Here is a 15,420-nt window from a genome sequence, read left to right on the forward strand (position 1 = left end):
AAAATTAAGGATGCAGACTCTTTAAATTACCTTAATGTTTCTTTTGGTAGACAAAGGAGGGCTTGGAGAGGAAATACGGCTAAGATTGTCTGCCTTTTTGTCTGCATTTCTGTGATCAGAAGTAGTAATCATGGATCAGAGCACAGGTCCCTAACAATTTTTGCTCACCCTGGCTGCTATAAGCTGAGTGCACGCGATGCAAGGTTGCCTGCCCAGGCAGAGAGTGGGAAGAGGGTTGCTGCTACTAAGGGCTAAAATTGACCAAACTTACCTGCAAATTGACCTCCAACTTCCCCTGAAAGTTACAAGTCTTCAATAGATTCTAGAGTTCCCAAATCTTTAGATCAAACAGATTGTGCCACTGTCATTGCTGTCTAGGTGGGAGAAGAGATTCCTGGTTTTCTTGCTAAGGTCATCTCTGGCACAAGAAACTATTTAGCTTTTCCTTTTCATTAAAAATATCTATCTAAATTAAATTTCTAGCCAGACCCCAAATCCATTATGCTCCTGAAACTGGAGCACATGGTGACATAAAACCTCTTCCACCACCACCAATAGCCCCTATTAGCATTTATACCTGGATAAATGAATTTCTGTGGTGTTGTACCTATGCAAATCAAAAGTGACAAAAGAGAGTGGAAAGTTTGCAGACCTTCAGATAAACTATGCACCTGTCAATGTACACAGGATGTGCCCAAGTCTTAAGTTTACATAAGCAAGATTTCTAAATTATACCCTCTGTGAAGACCTCACTGAATGTACAATGTTTCTGGCTGGAAAAGAAGAACTATATTGGTTTGTTTTTTTTTCAAATCTCTACCATTAGTTGCCTTTATCTCCGCCTTCTCCTTTGAGAGGAAACTATTTCCTACTTCTGTACACAAGTCTCTACCTCCAGATCTGTTGGGTTCGGTTGCTAAGAAGCCTGACACATCAGTGTACCCAGAAGAAACTATACTCTGGTGAGTTATGGGTGCTTTTTTCATTACCTTATGAATCGTAGACTCAAGGTATCCCAAGGCTAGAGATGCAGAGACTGGGAACCCCCTGAGGGACTCAGCCCAGGACCTGTGGTTAGTCAAAATGGGATAAGGGTGAGAGAGTGGGGAAGGCTCTGCACCAGAAATGTTAGCAAGACCCTGATGGCAGTGAGGGAGCTCAAAGCTGGGGGGAACACCTCCCAGGACTCCAGTGATAGGAGAGAGCTGCTGAAGAGGACAACTCAGAAAGGGAGGACTGTCCAGCTTCTGCATTACTGCTACCCTCACCGTGTTCCTCCCTGCTGAGAGGCAGCTTTCACGTAACTCTGAATGAGTCCTGATATCTGAATGTGATGCCTAAGCCAGTGATTTCAGCTGCCTTTCTAAGTTTCAGCTGTGGTAGGTGTGAGGTGTGCTGTAGTGACAAGGGAAAAGTGACAAAAGCGGAGGTGGCTGGTATCTGAGTGGCCAAGAGCACAGCAGTGAAAACACACATGGAAGTGGTAGGAGCAGCTGTCCCTCTTGGAGTCCCCCAAACGTGAGTCACCAGAGGGAGGATCAGGGCTGCATATTTCTGACAGATTCTGTGTGATACCAAAGCCCAGCAATTGAGAACCACAGAGCCTGCCCAGCTTCCCACGTGGATGAGATTAAGCCCTGTGGTTAATTACAGAACCGCCCAGAGGGCTTGCTGCCCGTGAGGGACTGTGTGCAAAGACCCCATATGTTAGTTGTAGAAAGTCTCCCCCTGGATTCCTTGGGAGTCTAGTCCACAGTGGAGTGTCTTATTCTTAGCCACTTGCAGTCAGGTAGTTCTCAATGATTCATTAATTCAATTCATAATTATTTAGCAGTCTCTGTGGCAGCCTTGGTACTGAGGCAACTCATTGCAAAGCAAAGATCTGTGTCTTCATGGAGTTTATTTTAAGGTGGAGGGGTGTGTGTGTGTGTGTGCTCACACATATGTGCATGTACACGTGCATGGGTGAGTGGGTGAGTCTGTGGAGTTTAAAGCTAAATACCAAAGAAGTGCTGTTCAAAATATGGGAGAATACATAGAAAATCTGTTGCCTGTTCCACATCCATCTCTGCTCTGAGAACCTGTAGATGGGGAACGCTGCAGCCCTTTGAAATTGAGTAGCAGAGATTTAAATTCCTGCTCAGCCATTAATTACTTGGTGAGTTGGGAAAGTTGCTTAATCTGCCCATGCTTCAATTTCTTCCACTTGTAAAATATGTAAAGAGTTACCTCAAAATTGTTATAAGGAGTAAATTAATGTATGCCAATTATTCAGCACAGCACCTAGAACTTTAGGAACATGCTAGTGATTATAGTTATAAATTCTTTGGGTGGATACTTTTTTTGAGGTTTTATTTAGTTGCGACAGATTTCATGAATCTGGCTCAGTGATGTGAAATGAAAAGTCTATGAAATGTTCCTATCACAAGAGAAATTTAAGAGTTAATTGTGTAGACACATAAAAACAAATTCACCATCACAACCAGAAAATTGAAAAAACATATCTTCTTGAGAATCAAGCCCTAATGATGTTAGGTGTCATACTCATTATTGTGAAGAGTTCTTGTGCATTCTTTCAGTACATCTACTGGTACCTCATCTAGCCAGGTGCTCTCATAAGAGCTGGAAATGGGGCTCCCTGGTGGCACAAGGGGTTAAGTCTCACTCAGCACTATGAAATTATTGGCAGGCACTGCAGCAGGAGTTCTATCCCTGGCCAGGGAGCTACCCACATGGCGCAGCTGACCTCTCCGGTCTCACCCTCTGCTCCTCTCAGCAGTGTATTTCAGTCAACCTTTCTGTTCTGCTCCCCACTCTATTTCTGGTGAATCTTCTCACCCCCACACCCTGCACCTCTGGCCTGCACCCTAGTTCTTGTATGCATAAATAAATAAATCTTAAAAAAAAGAGGTGGAAATAAAACTATGAACTTGTTGCTGACCTCAAGAAGCACGCAAAGTGTGTAAGACAGTGTGACCTGTGCTTAGTCACATACAGTGTTATGTGATCAGAGTGACTGTTAGAAGAGGCAAGTCACCCTTCACAGAAAAGGAGAAGGTATTGAAGGATGTATAGGAGCTTGCCGGTCACCTTAGGCAGAGGGGCAAGCATGTGTAAGACCATGGAAACATGAAGGAAATCAAGATTTGGGGGGAAATGGAAGGAGATGGTTATAGCTGGAGCACAGGGTCTGGGATTTGAGAAGTGATTTTGTTGTACATTGTCGGCCAAGTTCCTGTCTCGTGTCACAAAAAAGTAAGGACACGTACCACAAGGAGTGAGTTTTTAAAAGTTTGTTCAGCAAAAGGAGGAAAGCTCCCTGTCATCACAGGGAGTGGGATCCCCAAGCAAGTATCCCTGAAATGCTCACACCTAGGGTCTTTTTTTACCAAATATAGCCCACAACGGGGCTTTCTCTTTTGAATACACCCAGGGAGGTTGCTTGCTAAAGATTAGCACACGCGCAGTTAGAAACACGGGGAGCTCGCTAGAGATGAACGCACCCAGCTCAAAAACATGGGGTCATCTCCCCATCCCTTCCTTCTCTCCTCCTATGGGGCATTTTCGGCTGTCTCCTGCTTACAGGTGCAGAGCCTATAGTTTTCCACTCTCCGATAATTTTTTTCACTCTCCATGGGCCCTCTACCTTGGATGCCTAGCCAGAATCTGTCTCATTTGGAGGGAGGCTGAGAAGAAATCAGCTTAGGAAAGGGCTGGTGGGTGAGCTGGGCAGTGCCTTGGAGGTCCCATCACATACAGATCATGAGGCTACCGGAGGTTTTAAGCTGACCAGTGAATGACCCGATTTCAATTTTCAAGAAAGCTGATTGAAAGGCAGTATGACTAGGAACGTCACGGGCAAATGAAAAACTACAACAAAGTCAGAAGTGAAAGGCATAGAAGGCAAGAGAGTGGCAGTTGAAAGGGGCACAGAGGGCAAGATCTGAGAGCATCCGCAAGGTAGGATTTGCATGATGCAATCGTGTCAACGCAGGGCATCACTGTGCCACGTGGCGCTGTCCTTGTCTCCACTGACCTGCACAGCAAATCAGCTTGGCTGATATTTTATACATAGAGAAACTGATAGTTGAAGAAGTAATGAGGCCCAAATTACACAACTTGTAGGTAGGAGGCAGGATTCAAATCCAGGTCTGTTTAGCTCCAAAGTTCTGTTACTTAATCTTCTGAAAAGGAGGAGACCCAGGTTAAGGATAAGACCTGTGTCTCAGGTAATGGCACAATTGACAGTAACCAAGACAAGGAATCCACAAGTTGGAATGAGTTTCTGGGGGTGTTTATGTTGATTGGGTTTAATTGAGGGTCCCATGTTGTACCCACCTTACTCACTGCTATGTCTCCAGTGCCTGAAACAGAGTCTGGCTCACAGTAGATGCTCAATGCATATTGTTAAATGAATAAATCCACTAGGAGACAAGCAGCAGGCAATGGAAAATTCAGCTCTAAGGTATAGAGAGTGGAGGTGAGAGTAGAAGATGGAACTTGAGGAAGCACTAGCCACAGGAAGCCCTGAAATGAGGTAGCACAGTTCAGGAAGAAGTTTGGGGCAAGAATAAAGTGATAAAAAGTGAAAAGATCAAAGTCCAGGAAGGTGCTGGGTACTCTGACAGTGTGGTTGGGGGCGGAGGCATCAATGGAGGAGTACTACAGAATGGCGACCCAGCAGCAAGCTTCTGAAAACCGAGTTTTCAGTGGAAGAAATTCACTAAAGGATAAAATGATTGATGAGGATGAAACTGGAAGGAAGCCACAGCATTTTAGAAATTGGGTCATCCTTGTGGCATTGGCAAGGGAAGTTTTGGCAGGATGGCAGAGACAGAAAATGAAGAAGTGTCCCCATTAGAGCACTTTGGGCTGCAAACAATAGAAAATGCAACTCAAATGGCTTAAAATAGGGATTTCTTCTTTCTCCAATAACAAAAAGTCAGAAGATGGGCAGCTCAAGGGTGGGTTTAGGACTTGGTGTTTCTGAGATTCTGCTTAGTTTTGCCCCCATTCTCTTCCATTCCCAAATACCAAGCCTTCGCCAGACAAGCTTCAACCACCCAAGGTACTGCCAGGGCCCCTCATGCATTGCTCTTGTCAGAGAAGAGCATTCCAGAGCCCACGTAGTAGAGTCCTTTGTATATTATTGTTAAGAATGGGTCACGGGCTGTGCACCAGCTGCAGAGGAGGTGGACAAAGTGAGCAACCCCCATGTTTCGCCTCCCCATGCATATCAGGATCATGGGGAAGGCCAAGCTCTTGGGAAGTGACTGGTGGACAGACGACTGGCCTCTCCTCCCAGGAAGAATGGGAAGCAATAAACTAGCACATAGGCTTCCACAGAGCTGGCTGCCAGGGGAAGACCAAAGACAAGGTTAGTGCTTAAATGGAGCGAAGGCGTTCTGAGGTCCAGATTGCAGCACTGAGGTTGTAGTTATGTTCCTTGTATGTCATCCTTTTGTTCTCTGTTTACAGAGCAGGGAGATGGCAGATAATATGATTGCCCAGTTCAACTATGTGCTGTCCACAGCTAATTCTCTGTTGACAATGAATAGTATAGAGAACGATGAAGAAATCACCACCACATTTGAATACGAAGATGGCATCGAACCCTGCCGAAAAACCAACGTGAAACAGATGGCGGCTACACTCCTGCCTCCACTCTACTCGCTGGTGTTCATCTTTGGTTTTGTGGGTAACTTGCTGGTCGTGCTCACCCTGATAAACTGCAAAAAGCTCAAGAGCATGACCGACATCTACCTGCTCAACCTGGCCATCTCTGACCTGCTGTTCCTCCTCACCATCCCGTTCTGGGCTTATCACGCTGAGCATGAGTGGGTCTTAGGGAATGTGATGTGCCAGCTGTTCACAGGCCTGTATCACATCGGTTATTTCGGGGGAATCTTCTTCATCATCCTCCTGACAATCGATCGGTACCTGGCTATCGTCCATGCTGTGTTTGCTTTAAAGGCCAGGAAGGTCAGTTTTGGGGTGGGGACAAGTGTGATCACCTGGATGTTGGCTGTGATCGTCTCTCTCCCAGGAACCCTGTACACCAAAGCCCAAAAAGAAGACAATGGTATCTCCTGTGGCCCTTATTTCCCATCAGGATTCAAGGCTATCCATACAATAATGAGGAGCGTGTTGGGCCTGGTCCTGCCACTGCTCGTCATGATCATCTGCTACTCAGGAATCCTAAAAACGCTGCTGCGGTGTCGAAATGAGAAGAAGAAGCACAAAGCAGTGAGGCTCATCTTCGCCATCATGATAATGTACTTTCTCTTCTGGGCTCCCTACAACATCGTCCTTCTCCTGGACACTTTCCAGGAGCCCTCTGGCCTGAGTAACTGTCAGAGCACCAGCCATCTGGACCAGGCCATGCAGGTGACCGAGACCCTCGGGATGACGCACTGCTGCATCAACCCCATCATCTACGCCTTCATCGGGGAGAAGTTCAGAAGCTACCTCTCAAGGTTTTTTCGAAAGCACATCGCCAAACACCTCTGCAAGCAGTGTCCAGCTTTCTATAGGGAGACAGCAGATCGAGTGAGTTCAATGTACACTCCTTCCACTGGGGAGCAGGAAGTCTCAGCTGGTTTGTAAATGAGCAGCAGTTTTTTTGTTCTCTTAGAGGGAGATAACAATCTACATGTGATGGTAAGCCTCAAGGGTTAATTGAAGAACAGAGACCTGTACATTCTAAATTGCGCAGGAACCTCAGGGTTATATGTAGCAAGACATACTCATGTCCTTTCTTGGATAGCTGACATGTGCTCAGGGAACATTCCAGAAAAATGGTGGGTAGAGTCTTTGACCCACCACCAAGTTCAATTCCTGGAGAATGCCACATTGCCTTGCACTAATGCTCTATTGTATCTAATGTCCAGTCTTCATCAAGTCTTCACTTACTCTCTGGTTTGATCAATGTCTTTAATAAAGGGCTCAGTTGGACATAGGGAGGAGAATGAGAGAGGCATGGGGGTGGGGAGTGAGGGTGAGAAGGGTCAGCCAAGTGTAAGGAGGAGGGAGGCCTGAGAACACTGAGCCTGTATGAGGATGCAGGCAAGGGCCCACTCCTTCAGCCAGAAAGCAGTGCTGCCCTTAGCCCACCCCCCACCCATACTTAAACCAGTAGGTGTCACCAGACCATGAGAGCTTGGAAACTGTACTAACTCTCCAGGAGCTTTGGTTGGGTTCCATGATCTCCTTCCCAGTCAGTGCATGACACACATGTGCTTTATTATTGTTTATCTGTGACAACAACACTCCCTACATTTGAAATCCGTTAAATATCACACCCCATTGTTCATATGCTTCTAAGACCACACCCACCTATATAAAAACAAAAATTTTGTTTATAAAATATGTGCAATCTCATAAGATGGAAAAAAATTAAACCCTGGTTTGGCCTTTCCAGAGAAAGGGGAGAGTTGGAGACAGTGGTTATGAGAAAAGCGTGATGACTGTTGAGTTCCCCCCCGGGCGGGGGTGGGGGGAGCATCATGGTAAGAGCACAGGAGGGCATGAGAGTACTGCAGGGGTGTCTCCAGAATCAGCTGAGAGACCAGCAAGGATGCATCTGAACCCCAAAAGTCCTGCGTCTCCAGGTCTGATCTGTTTGTTTTCTTGTTACCCTACCTCCTTTATCACCTAACTCTTGCCTACTCCAAAAATCAGTTTGTAGAAGTCCAAGAGAATAGATTTGGGGGAAATTGGAGGAAACAATGCCACAAGAGCCCTGGGGTGGGCCCTGGAGAGGCAAACAATCCATTAGGGCCTTGAAGTGTGTCCTTAGGACAGAGGAGGGACCTGGAGGTGTGTCAGAGGACTGTGTAAATTTCCAGGTCAGTGGGCCCAGGTGAGGAAGACTCTAGATGGGTTGGAATAAATGCTTTCCAAACTATCTTTCCAGCACCAAGTTTTGGGATTAGGCATAGATTCAGATTTTTTGTAATACAATGTAAAAATAAATTTAAGCTGGAAATTGCACCCTGCAAATGTGGCAAAGTATCCTTTTAAGAGTTGCGGTTAAGCCAAGCCTGAAAATGCTGTATTAGTCATAGCAACAATTTTGGTATTGAGTTCAAAACTCTGGAACATGTCTTCATGTTTGGAAACTGCCGATTCAGCATTAGTAGTTGCTGGTCACAGATTGGAGCTCCGTGGCTGGTGGACCTGCTAACTCCCGGTGACCCCATCACAGCACACGCCCCACAACTGTCGTCCTGACTGCGTCTTTATTCTCTCACACTTTCACAAAAAATATTGTTTGGTATCCTTGTAAAGTCATGTATTTAACCATATTTGAAGCTTCAGTGCTTTGCAGATATACTTGTTCATGCTCAAATTGCCCCTACTTTGGAAACTACTAACCAAAGACTTTAGCCCCCTCTGCTGTGGAGGGGAGCTGCAGAGACTCACCTAAGGAAGCAAATCATTTCTTGTTGGTTGAGCCAAGTTCAGAAGAACATACCTGTTACACCCAGTGCCTTTCTGATCGGAGGCAAGTAACACAGGCTCTGGCATCTGGCAGCTGGGGAGCTGGAACTTGCATGGTTTACTTCTAGCCTGTGGCTAGGGAAGGTTTCAGAAGGAAGTGTGTGCTGGGTCGGGCAATGCTTCATCTTCTCAGGCATATATTCTCCCAATGAAGGCATGACATTTTGATGATGATGATGATGAATGTAAATATTGCTTTTGAAGAAAAAGAAAAACTACAACCTGGAAAATGACTCGATGTTCTTACAATATTGTTTTTAAGAAAGAACTGTCAACTCTCCCATTTCCTTCCTTCACCCTCTGGCAACCATCTTGCTGTTCTTTCTAACTGCCAGTTGGACTGTTTCAGTATGGCTGTGCAGTCATGCAGTATGCGTCCTCCTGAGACTGCTGATTTCATTTAGCATAAGGTCCTCGAGGTTCATCTGTATTGCCACATGGGGGGATTTTCTTTTTTAAGGCTAATATTCCACTGTATGCATATACCACATTTTCTTTATCCATGTATCAATGCCAAAAATTCCTGTTAAACAAGTTATGCTATAAATATCTGCTTTGCAACATTGTGCTTGTATGTAAAGATACTGCATGGTAGATTTAAACTACCTGCTAAGAGCCTAGCTCTCAGTCATGTTCTTATCACAATAAAAATAATAAAAGCACTGCCAATTTTGTTAGACTGTGGTGTGATGGATAGTCTTATTGTTCACACACCTTCCCTGTATGATCACACACCTCTGTCCTCACCCTGTGACTTATAGGGTGTGCAACAGGTGGAACACCCTATCCCACACACAGGCAGCTGGGCCAATAGAAAGTGGCCTCTGCATTGTCTGAGCCGAGCCTTCACCGAGGCAGGCTGAGCCTCTGGCTCCCCCAGCTCAGCCACAGGATGGCCACTCCCCAGACTCTTCAGCCTGGTGAGCGGACAAGGAGACACTGAGAGCGGAGCCAGGGCCCCAGCCACAGGCAGCCATAGGCAGCCACATGCACCAGGAGAACGAGGTCTGTGTTTGCTGCTTTAATCCATCAAGCCGCTAAAGCACAAAAGCTCACTAATACACATGGTATCCAGTGACCAAATAAGTAAAACGGGAAAGTGGACAATTGTTTTTCCATCATGGATTTAATGTGCCAAACACACTGGAGGACCTACTATGTGGCCCCCGAGAGAAGGATATGTTCGTGCCCACGTCCAAGGCTCATGGGGAGGTGGGGGGCAGTTAGGAACCCAGTATTCAGAAATCGCAATATGCCGTGCAGAGCTGTATGTGAAAAGTTTGAGAGCAAGGAGAGTGTGACTAACTCAATGACAATCCTCTAATGTAAGAATAACTGCAGTCTGGTTTTATGGCCCTCAAGGAACTTGCCACTTCAAAGTTGCCAACCGTCTATTTCTAGAAGTAGAAACCTCAAGTCTCTTTTATTCCAGGGAGAACACCTGCATGAGCTGTTTGTGTTAAGCAGATCGCCGTTCTAGGGATGGAGTCTCTTATGACTTGGTGGAGCTGGGGCTCACCAGCCCGCCTGTGCAGGGCTCCTTGGTCCGGGTGCTCAAAGCCATTGGGGAGGTTTGAGCATTTTTTGAGAAGGCTGCAGGATCCTGGGAGTCAGCCAGCAAGACCCCATCTTCCCACTTTTGCTTTTGCTCATTATTAAAATTGAAATGGCCCCAGCTGAGATTAGTCACCAGGAAGGCCACCTAAGGCCGCTATGGAGAAACTGCTGTGAAGGAAGAGGCGTGTGGGCTGGGAGCTAGTTTCTACAGCGCAGCCCCTAAATTTAGGGGAGGGCTGGCCTGGGTGTGCTGAGGGGCTGAGGGTAGAAACTTCTTCAGACATCAACACTTTGGCATCCTATTTGCAGCTTCGGCAAAGTGTGTGTGTGTGTGTGTGTGTGTGTGTGTGTGTGTGTGTGTGTGTGTGTGTGTGTGTGTAAGAGAGAGAGAGAGAGAGAGAGAGACAGAGTTACAAAGGGTTTGTAACAAAAGGGGCCTTGGCAGCCCCCTCCTGGGGCCTAGTCAGATCCAAGCCAAGGATTCTGAGGAGATAGGCCTCTTCCTTGAACCGCAGGAGAAGCTCTGCCAGTCCAGCAGCCTGGTAAGCAAATATCAGGGCATTGAACAGCCTCTCAATTTGTACCACCATCCATAACCCTCATAACATAAGCAGTTTGCAATATGAATTTCTCTCCAGTCTTTTCAGCTAGGGCCAAGGTTGGCTGGGTCCTGGAGGCTGCGCCCACAGCAGGGGTATATCCTGTTCTCCACACCCTCCCGCTCCCCCTCCCCAGCCCTTGGTGTGGTCTTCACCTCCCTCTTCTTGCACAGGGTGGTGCTGAGAAGAGGGCAGGAGGGTTAGAAAAAGGAGCAAATGCATCTTTATCCAACTGCCATTGCCATCATCCACTGTGTGTGGGTCAAGCAGCCCAGAGGGACAGGCACGTTGAAGAGTCCCCTGAAGAGTCCTCAGATGGTCTCAGGGTGACAGGGGCTCCCCAACTGCTACTCCCTTTGGCAGAACTTCTTTGAATCTGCCATCCACTGGCTGCTGGAATCACCTTCCACACCGGGTGGGACCCAGAGGGACATGTCCAGCCTAACGACTACCTGTGTGGTCACTTGGCACAGGGGTGCTCTCACAGCCAGGGGACACTTGCTGTCTCACTGCCATGCCTGCTCCAGCACCCTCTCTCCAGCCTCCTCTTATCCTGCCCAGTGCTGTGCTGGTAGATGCCCTCCCCAGGAATGAGGTGCTGGCCTCCCCTTCTCGCACACCCCTTCCTCACATGATTCTCTCAGAGCCCTCCCAATTGGCTTTGAGCCCTCCCTTCTCCCCATCTTGTCTCCTTACACAGGGAGGGGTGGGAGGAGCTGGCTGACGCTGTCACTCTTAGCCCTGGAGGAGGTATCTGGCCCAGGTGTCAGTGGTTTTCTTCATAGCTACAGGACACTTGACACCTCTTTGCACTCACCCTTAGCCGTAGTTGTCAGTTCTGGGGCAACAGGAAAAGTCCCATAATATCCTGTTATGCACAGAGCTGAGGTGTGATCTGAGCCACTGGAGGTCACAGTGGCTTGATGGGGACCCTAGACTCTGTCACTGCACCTACAATGGCCCTTCTCCCAAGGCTGGGCACTGATCTGAAAGAAATACCCGAAACACATAGAGCAGACTTTGCAACTGGCTTAAGGGGTTCCCAACGTGCCTGGACATATCTAAGGACGTGATGGAATGGACCGCCTGCGATGTCAACTTGGTATGATGGCTTGTATGGGCCGTGGGGGGTGGGAATAAGGGTTATACTGGGAAGGGTCTAGAAGACAGAGACAGAGGGAGTGACCTCCCAACCCTGCCCATCCACTAAGATCTGTGTCAGAGGCAGAAGGCGAAGGGTTCTGGATGTCATGGAAGCCAAGCATCGCTGTTGAGACACACAGGGGACCAAGGTGACATGGGCGGGGAGCATTTTCTTCCAGGGATTCTCCTGGTGAAGCTGGCCTTAGGAGTTTCCTCTCTGGCGGGCAGTCAGAGCACTGACGGCCACACCCAAACACACTGTTCATATCACTGAACAGTGGAGAAAACCCCACTGTCTAGTAACAGGGCTCTCTGTCAGCTAGCGCTGTGGCATCATGTTGAGCGGAAGAAGCCAGACACAAGAGGATGGTGTCTGTGGTGTCAAAGAAGGAGCACATGTGATCCACGATGGCAAAAGTCTGAGAGCTCTTGCCTCTGGGCAGGATGCAAGGGCACCTTCAGGGGTGAGAAGCCCATTCCCTGTCATCTCAGTCCACGTGGAGGTTACAGGCAGGTGTGCTTATCACAACCAAGCCACCAATCCAGCACACATGAAGTTAAACCCCAATTTAAAAAATCAATTAAGGAAATATATTTAGAAAGAAAATTTCAATAACATGGGGAAATGGCTATACTGTAATCTTTAGCAAAAAAAAAAAAAAAAAAAAAAACCAACAAAACCAGCATATGTGAGAGAACCAGTCATCTAAAGTAATCTGGGAAAGGTCTGGGTTGAAAGTCATCATGGGTCAGGAGGGATGGTGTGAGTTTGAGAGAATGGGCCTGATGTTGATCTACTTTCGATTTTTCTGTTTTTCCTAATTTAGGACAATGTGCTTGTTTCATTTTATAATTAGACGTTTGTCTTTAAGCCATTCATTTAAAAGCCACACTGGTGTTTTTGCAGCCTGTTTCACTGCTGGCTGAGGTTGACCAGAGGCCACTCAAGTCCCAGGCATTTTCAGATGAGTGCCTGTGAGGCAGGGCTTCAGCTCAGTGTGCTCATGTATCGGCTGTTGATGCCAAGAACTGACATTCCTCTTGATGCTCTCCATCCGCAGGTGATGCTGAGTTTAGTGCAGGGATGGCGTGGGCGATGCAGCCCTTGGAGCGTGAGGGTGGCGGCTAAACATGGAGCAGCAGGTAAAAGCTGGCCAGATCCCCTGGGGAAGACTAGGGTGAGACACCCTCTAGGATGAGCATCTAGTCCAGAGAGACAGTGTAGAGCTGCATAGATGAGAGCAAAGCCCTGCAAACAGGGCAGGGAGAGGGAGGAAGAGAAACAGGGACATGCAACTAAGTCACAGCAGGATAAACTGTGGGTTTGTTGTTGTTGCTCAGAATAATGTTTCATCGATTAAATGCAAAGAAGTCCCTGTGGTCCTCACCTCCTCCTGCATTCTTGAGATGAACTCCTAGTCCAAGAGGTTAGCTGAACACACCTCTGGACCCAGGAACCTGGGAGGAAACAGTGAACCTTGCTGAGTTGTTCTTCCTCACTTCAACCTGTGAAGACTCATCCTCATGCAGCGGGCATTTTCCAAAGCAATTTGGCCATGATGTCATTGAGTATTTAAGGTGGGAGCTGCCTGCGGGACCCCCAGGGCTAGCACAGCACTGGACTGAGGAGAAAATGGAATCTCAGAGGGAGAAGTATCTGATGAGGGCAGACACTTGTCAGCCAGAGTCTGGTGACTCAGTGCCTATTAGACTATTCCACACTGCCCTCTGGGGGCAAGTGTACTGGCATGTCCTCACCCAGAACAGGACAAAGCCCAGTTCCACAGGAAGAAGACATCGTCACTTACAGAAGCAGAATGCTTATCCAGCCACACCTGAGTGTTTTCACATGTGTCTTGTCTGGGAACACAAGGCCATTCTTGAAAGAATCAAAACTGTATGTATGTGTCCTGTTTTTAGTGGAATTGTATATTAACTGACTTGCTACCCATCTTGTGAGCTCTTTCTAAAGCACAATTACCTCCCCACTGCTTCAGGCCTGAGAGAGACAGCAAGTGTCTGCAAAAGTCTCTGCACACATTATATCGTTTGATCTTGACCACAGACCTATAAGGTTTGTGTTTGGGTGTTTTTGTTTTTCTTATTTTATTATTTTTGCTTTCATTTCACAGATGTGAAAACTAAGGTCTGGGGAGTTTCAATAATATATTCAGAGTCAGGAAATAGTGAAGCTTGGGCTCAAACCCAGCCGGATGACTGCAGAGTCCCATTCTTAATTGTTCCCTCTTGAACGTCTCTTTCAAGATTCACACTCCAGGTTATGACGACCAGCATTTAGGCTCTGTTGTAACACACACCGATGCCCCTTGATGGGTGGCTCTTGGTCGCTTGGCAATTTCTGTGCTTCTCTGTCCCCCAGGAGTCACTCGAGTCCCAGGCATCTTCAGGTGAGCGGCTGTGCCAGGGCTGAAGCTCCAGCCATCAGTTTCACCCTTTCAGCTTCCAGTTGATGGATGCTAATCTGCTCTAGACAAGGACCCCAGGAAACCATTTTTGTTAGAATTTTAGAAAGTAAATTCTCTAACAAAGGGTCAATGACCAAGTAATAGACAGTTTGATGTTTACTGAAGGGATAATGTGCTCAGGTCTGGATGTGCACACCTCACGCAACCCTCCATGAGGCAGCCCAGTCCATCCCGCAGACGAGAGAGCTGAGGACAGGACACTTCCATCAGCAAGAGCCACGGCTCAGTCCCTGTGTTAGGTGCCCCCAAATGTTTGGAGTCTCTGTAGCCTTCACCTAGATCGCAAGCCCGCTCTTCTTGTTCTAGAGAGCAGAAACCGAAACACCCAGAGGGCCCTCTTGTGGCTCAAGGGGCTCTCGTGTGTTCTGTCAACACTTTAAGTTTAGATAAGTAACCAACCACCAAGAAAGCTTGGTATGACAGCATGCAGTGTGCTACTGACAGAATTCTCAATTTGACCCTATTCTTCAGTCAATTGTTACCCATTTCATGTTGGAAATTTCTCAGAGCTCTTGGTAGGTTGTATCGTGTGGTGAGGCTCTCGGCCGCCAGCACCTGTGGCATAGGGCAAGCTCTCTTCAATGCCTACTGGTTTGGAAGGCTGCAAAATAGTGAGTCGGTAGAGTGAAAATTTGTAATGATACGTCCCCGTGAGATACCTGATCCAGAGAAAGACGGGCAGTGTTTAGCTCCCAGGTGAGCCTGTAGTTAAAGCCCTCTGGGCAACCCACTGTTGTAGTGTGCCAGGAGAAGCTGCAGTGGGTGAGAGGTATATTTACGTGAGCTGCGGCGATAAGACAGATGGGTAGACGGGATGAAGAGGAGCATGGAGTGAACCAAATGTTTCCCTCTCAATTTAAAGTGCATTTGAGTTGACTTTTATTGAGGACAGGTAGTAAATGAATCAGAACTTCTCATGCAGTACACTCCTGACACAACTTCTCAATTTCATTACCATTTGATGTAATTAATTCTCCAGCCCATTTTAAGTTCAATTTAAAAAAAAAAAAAAGAAACATCTCTGGTTTTAGTTTTCCCCTAGCATTAATGTATTCATGCAGTCTCCGCCTCCTCCTTTTAGAAGAAACTGCATTTCCTACTGTTAATGCTGTCTGAGTGCTACATTGCTCAGC

The 15,420-nt window shown here is 47.1% G+C and overlaps 1 protein-coding gene across 1 annotated transcript; it reads left to right on the forward strand.

Annotated features, from left to right (window-relative positions):
• The first annotated feature begins 862 nt into the window (after positions 1-862).
• Positions 863-9,163, forward strand: CCR2 (C-C motif chemokine receptor 2). Its single transcript, XM_037527796.2, has 2 exons — positions 863-962; positions 5,479-9,163. Exon 2 carries the CDS (start codon positions 5,488-5,490, stop codon positions 6,604-6,606), a length of 1,119 nt encoding a protein of 372 aa, XP_037383693.1. The 5' UTR covers positions 863-962; positions 5,479-5,487; the 3' UTR covers positions 6,607-9,163.
• The last annotated feature ends 6,257 nt before the right edge of the window (positions 9,164-15,420 follow it).

The sequence above is a fragment of the Talpa occidentalis genome, unplaced genomic scaffold (genome assembly GCF_014898055.3).
Source record: "Talpa occidentalis isolate TD23 unplaced genomic scaffold, MPIMG_talOcc4v2.1 talOcc4.10, whole genome shotgun sequence".
Lineage (NCBI taxonomy): Eukaryota > Metazoa > Chordata > Mammalia > Eulipotyphla > Talpidae > Talpa > Talpa occidentalis.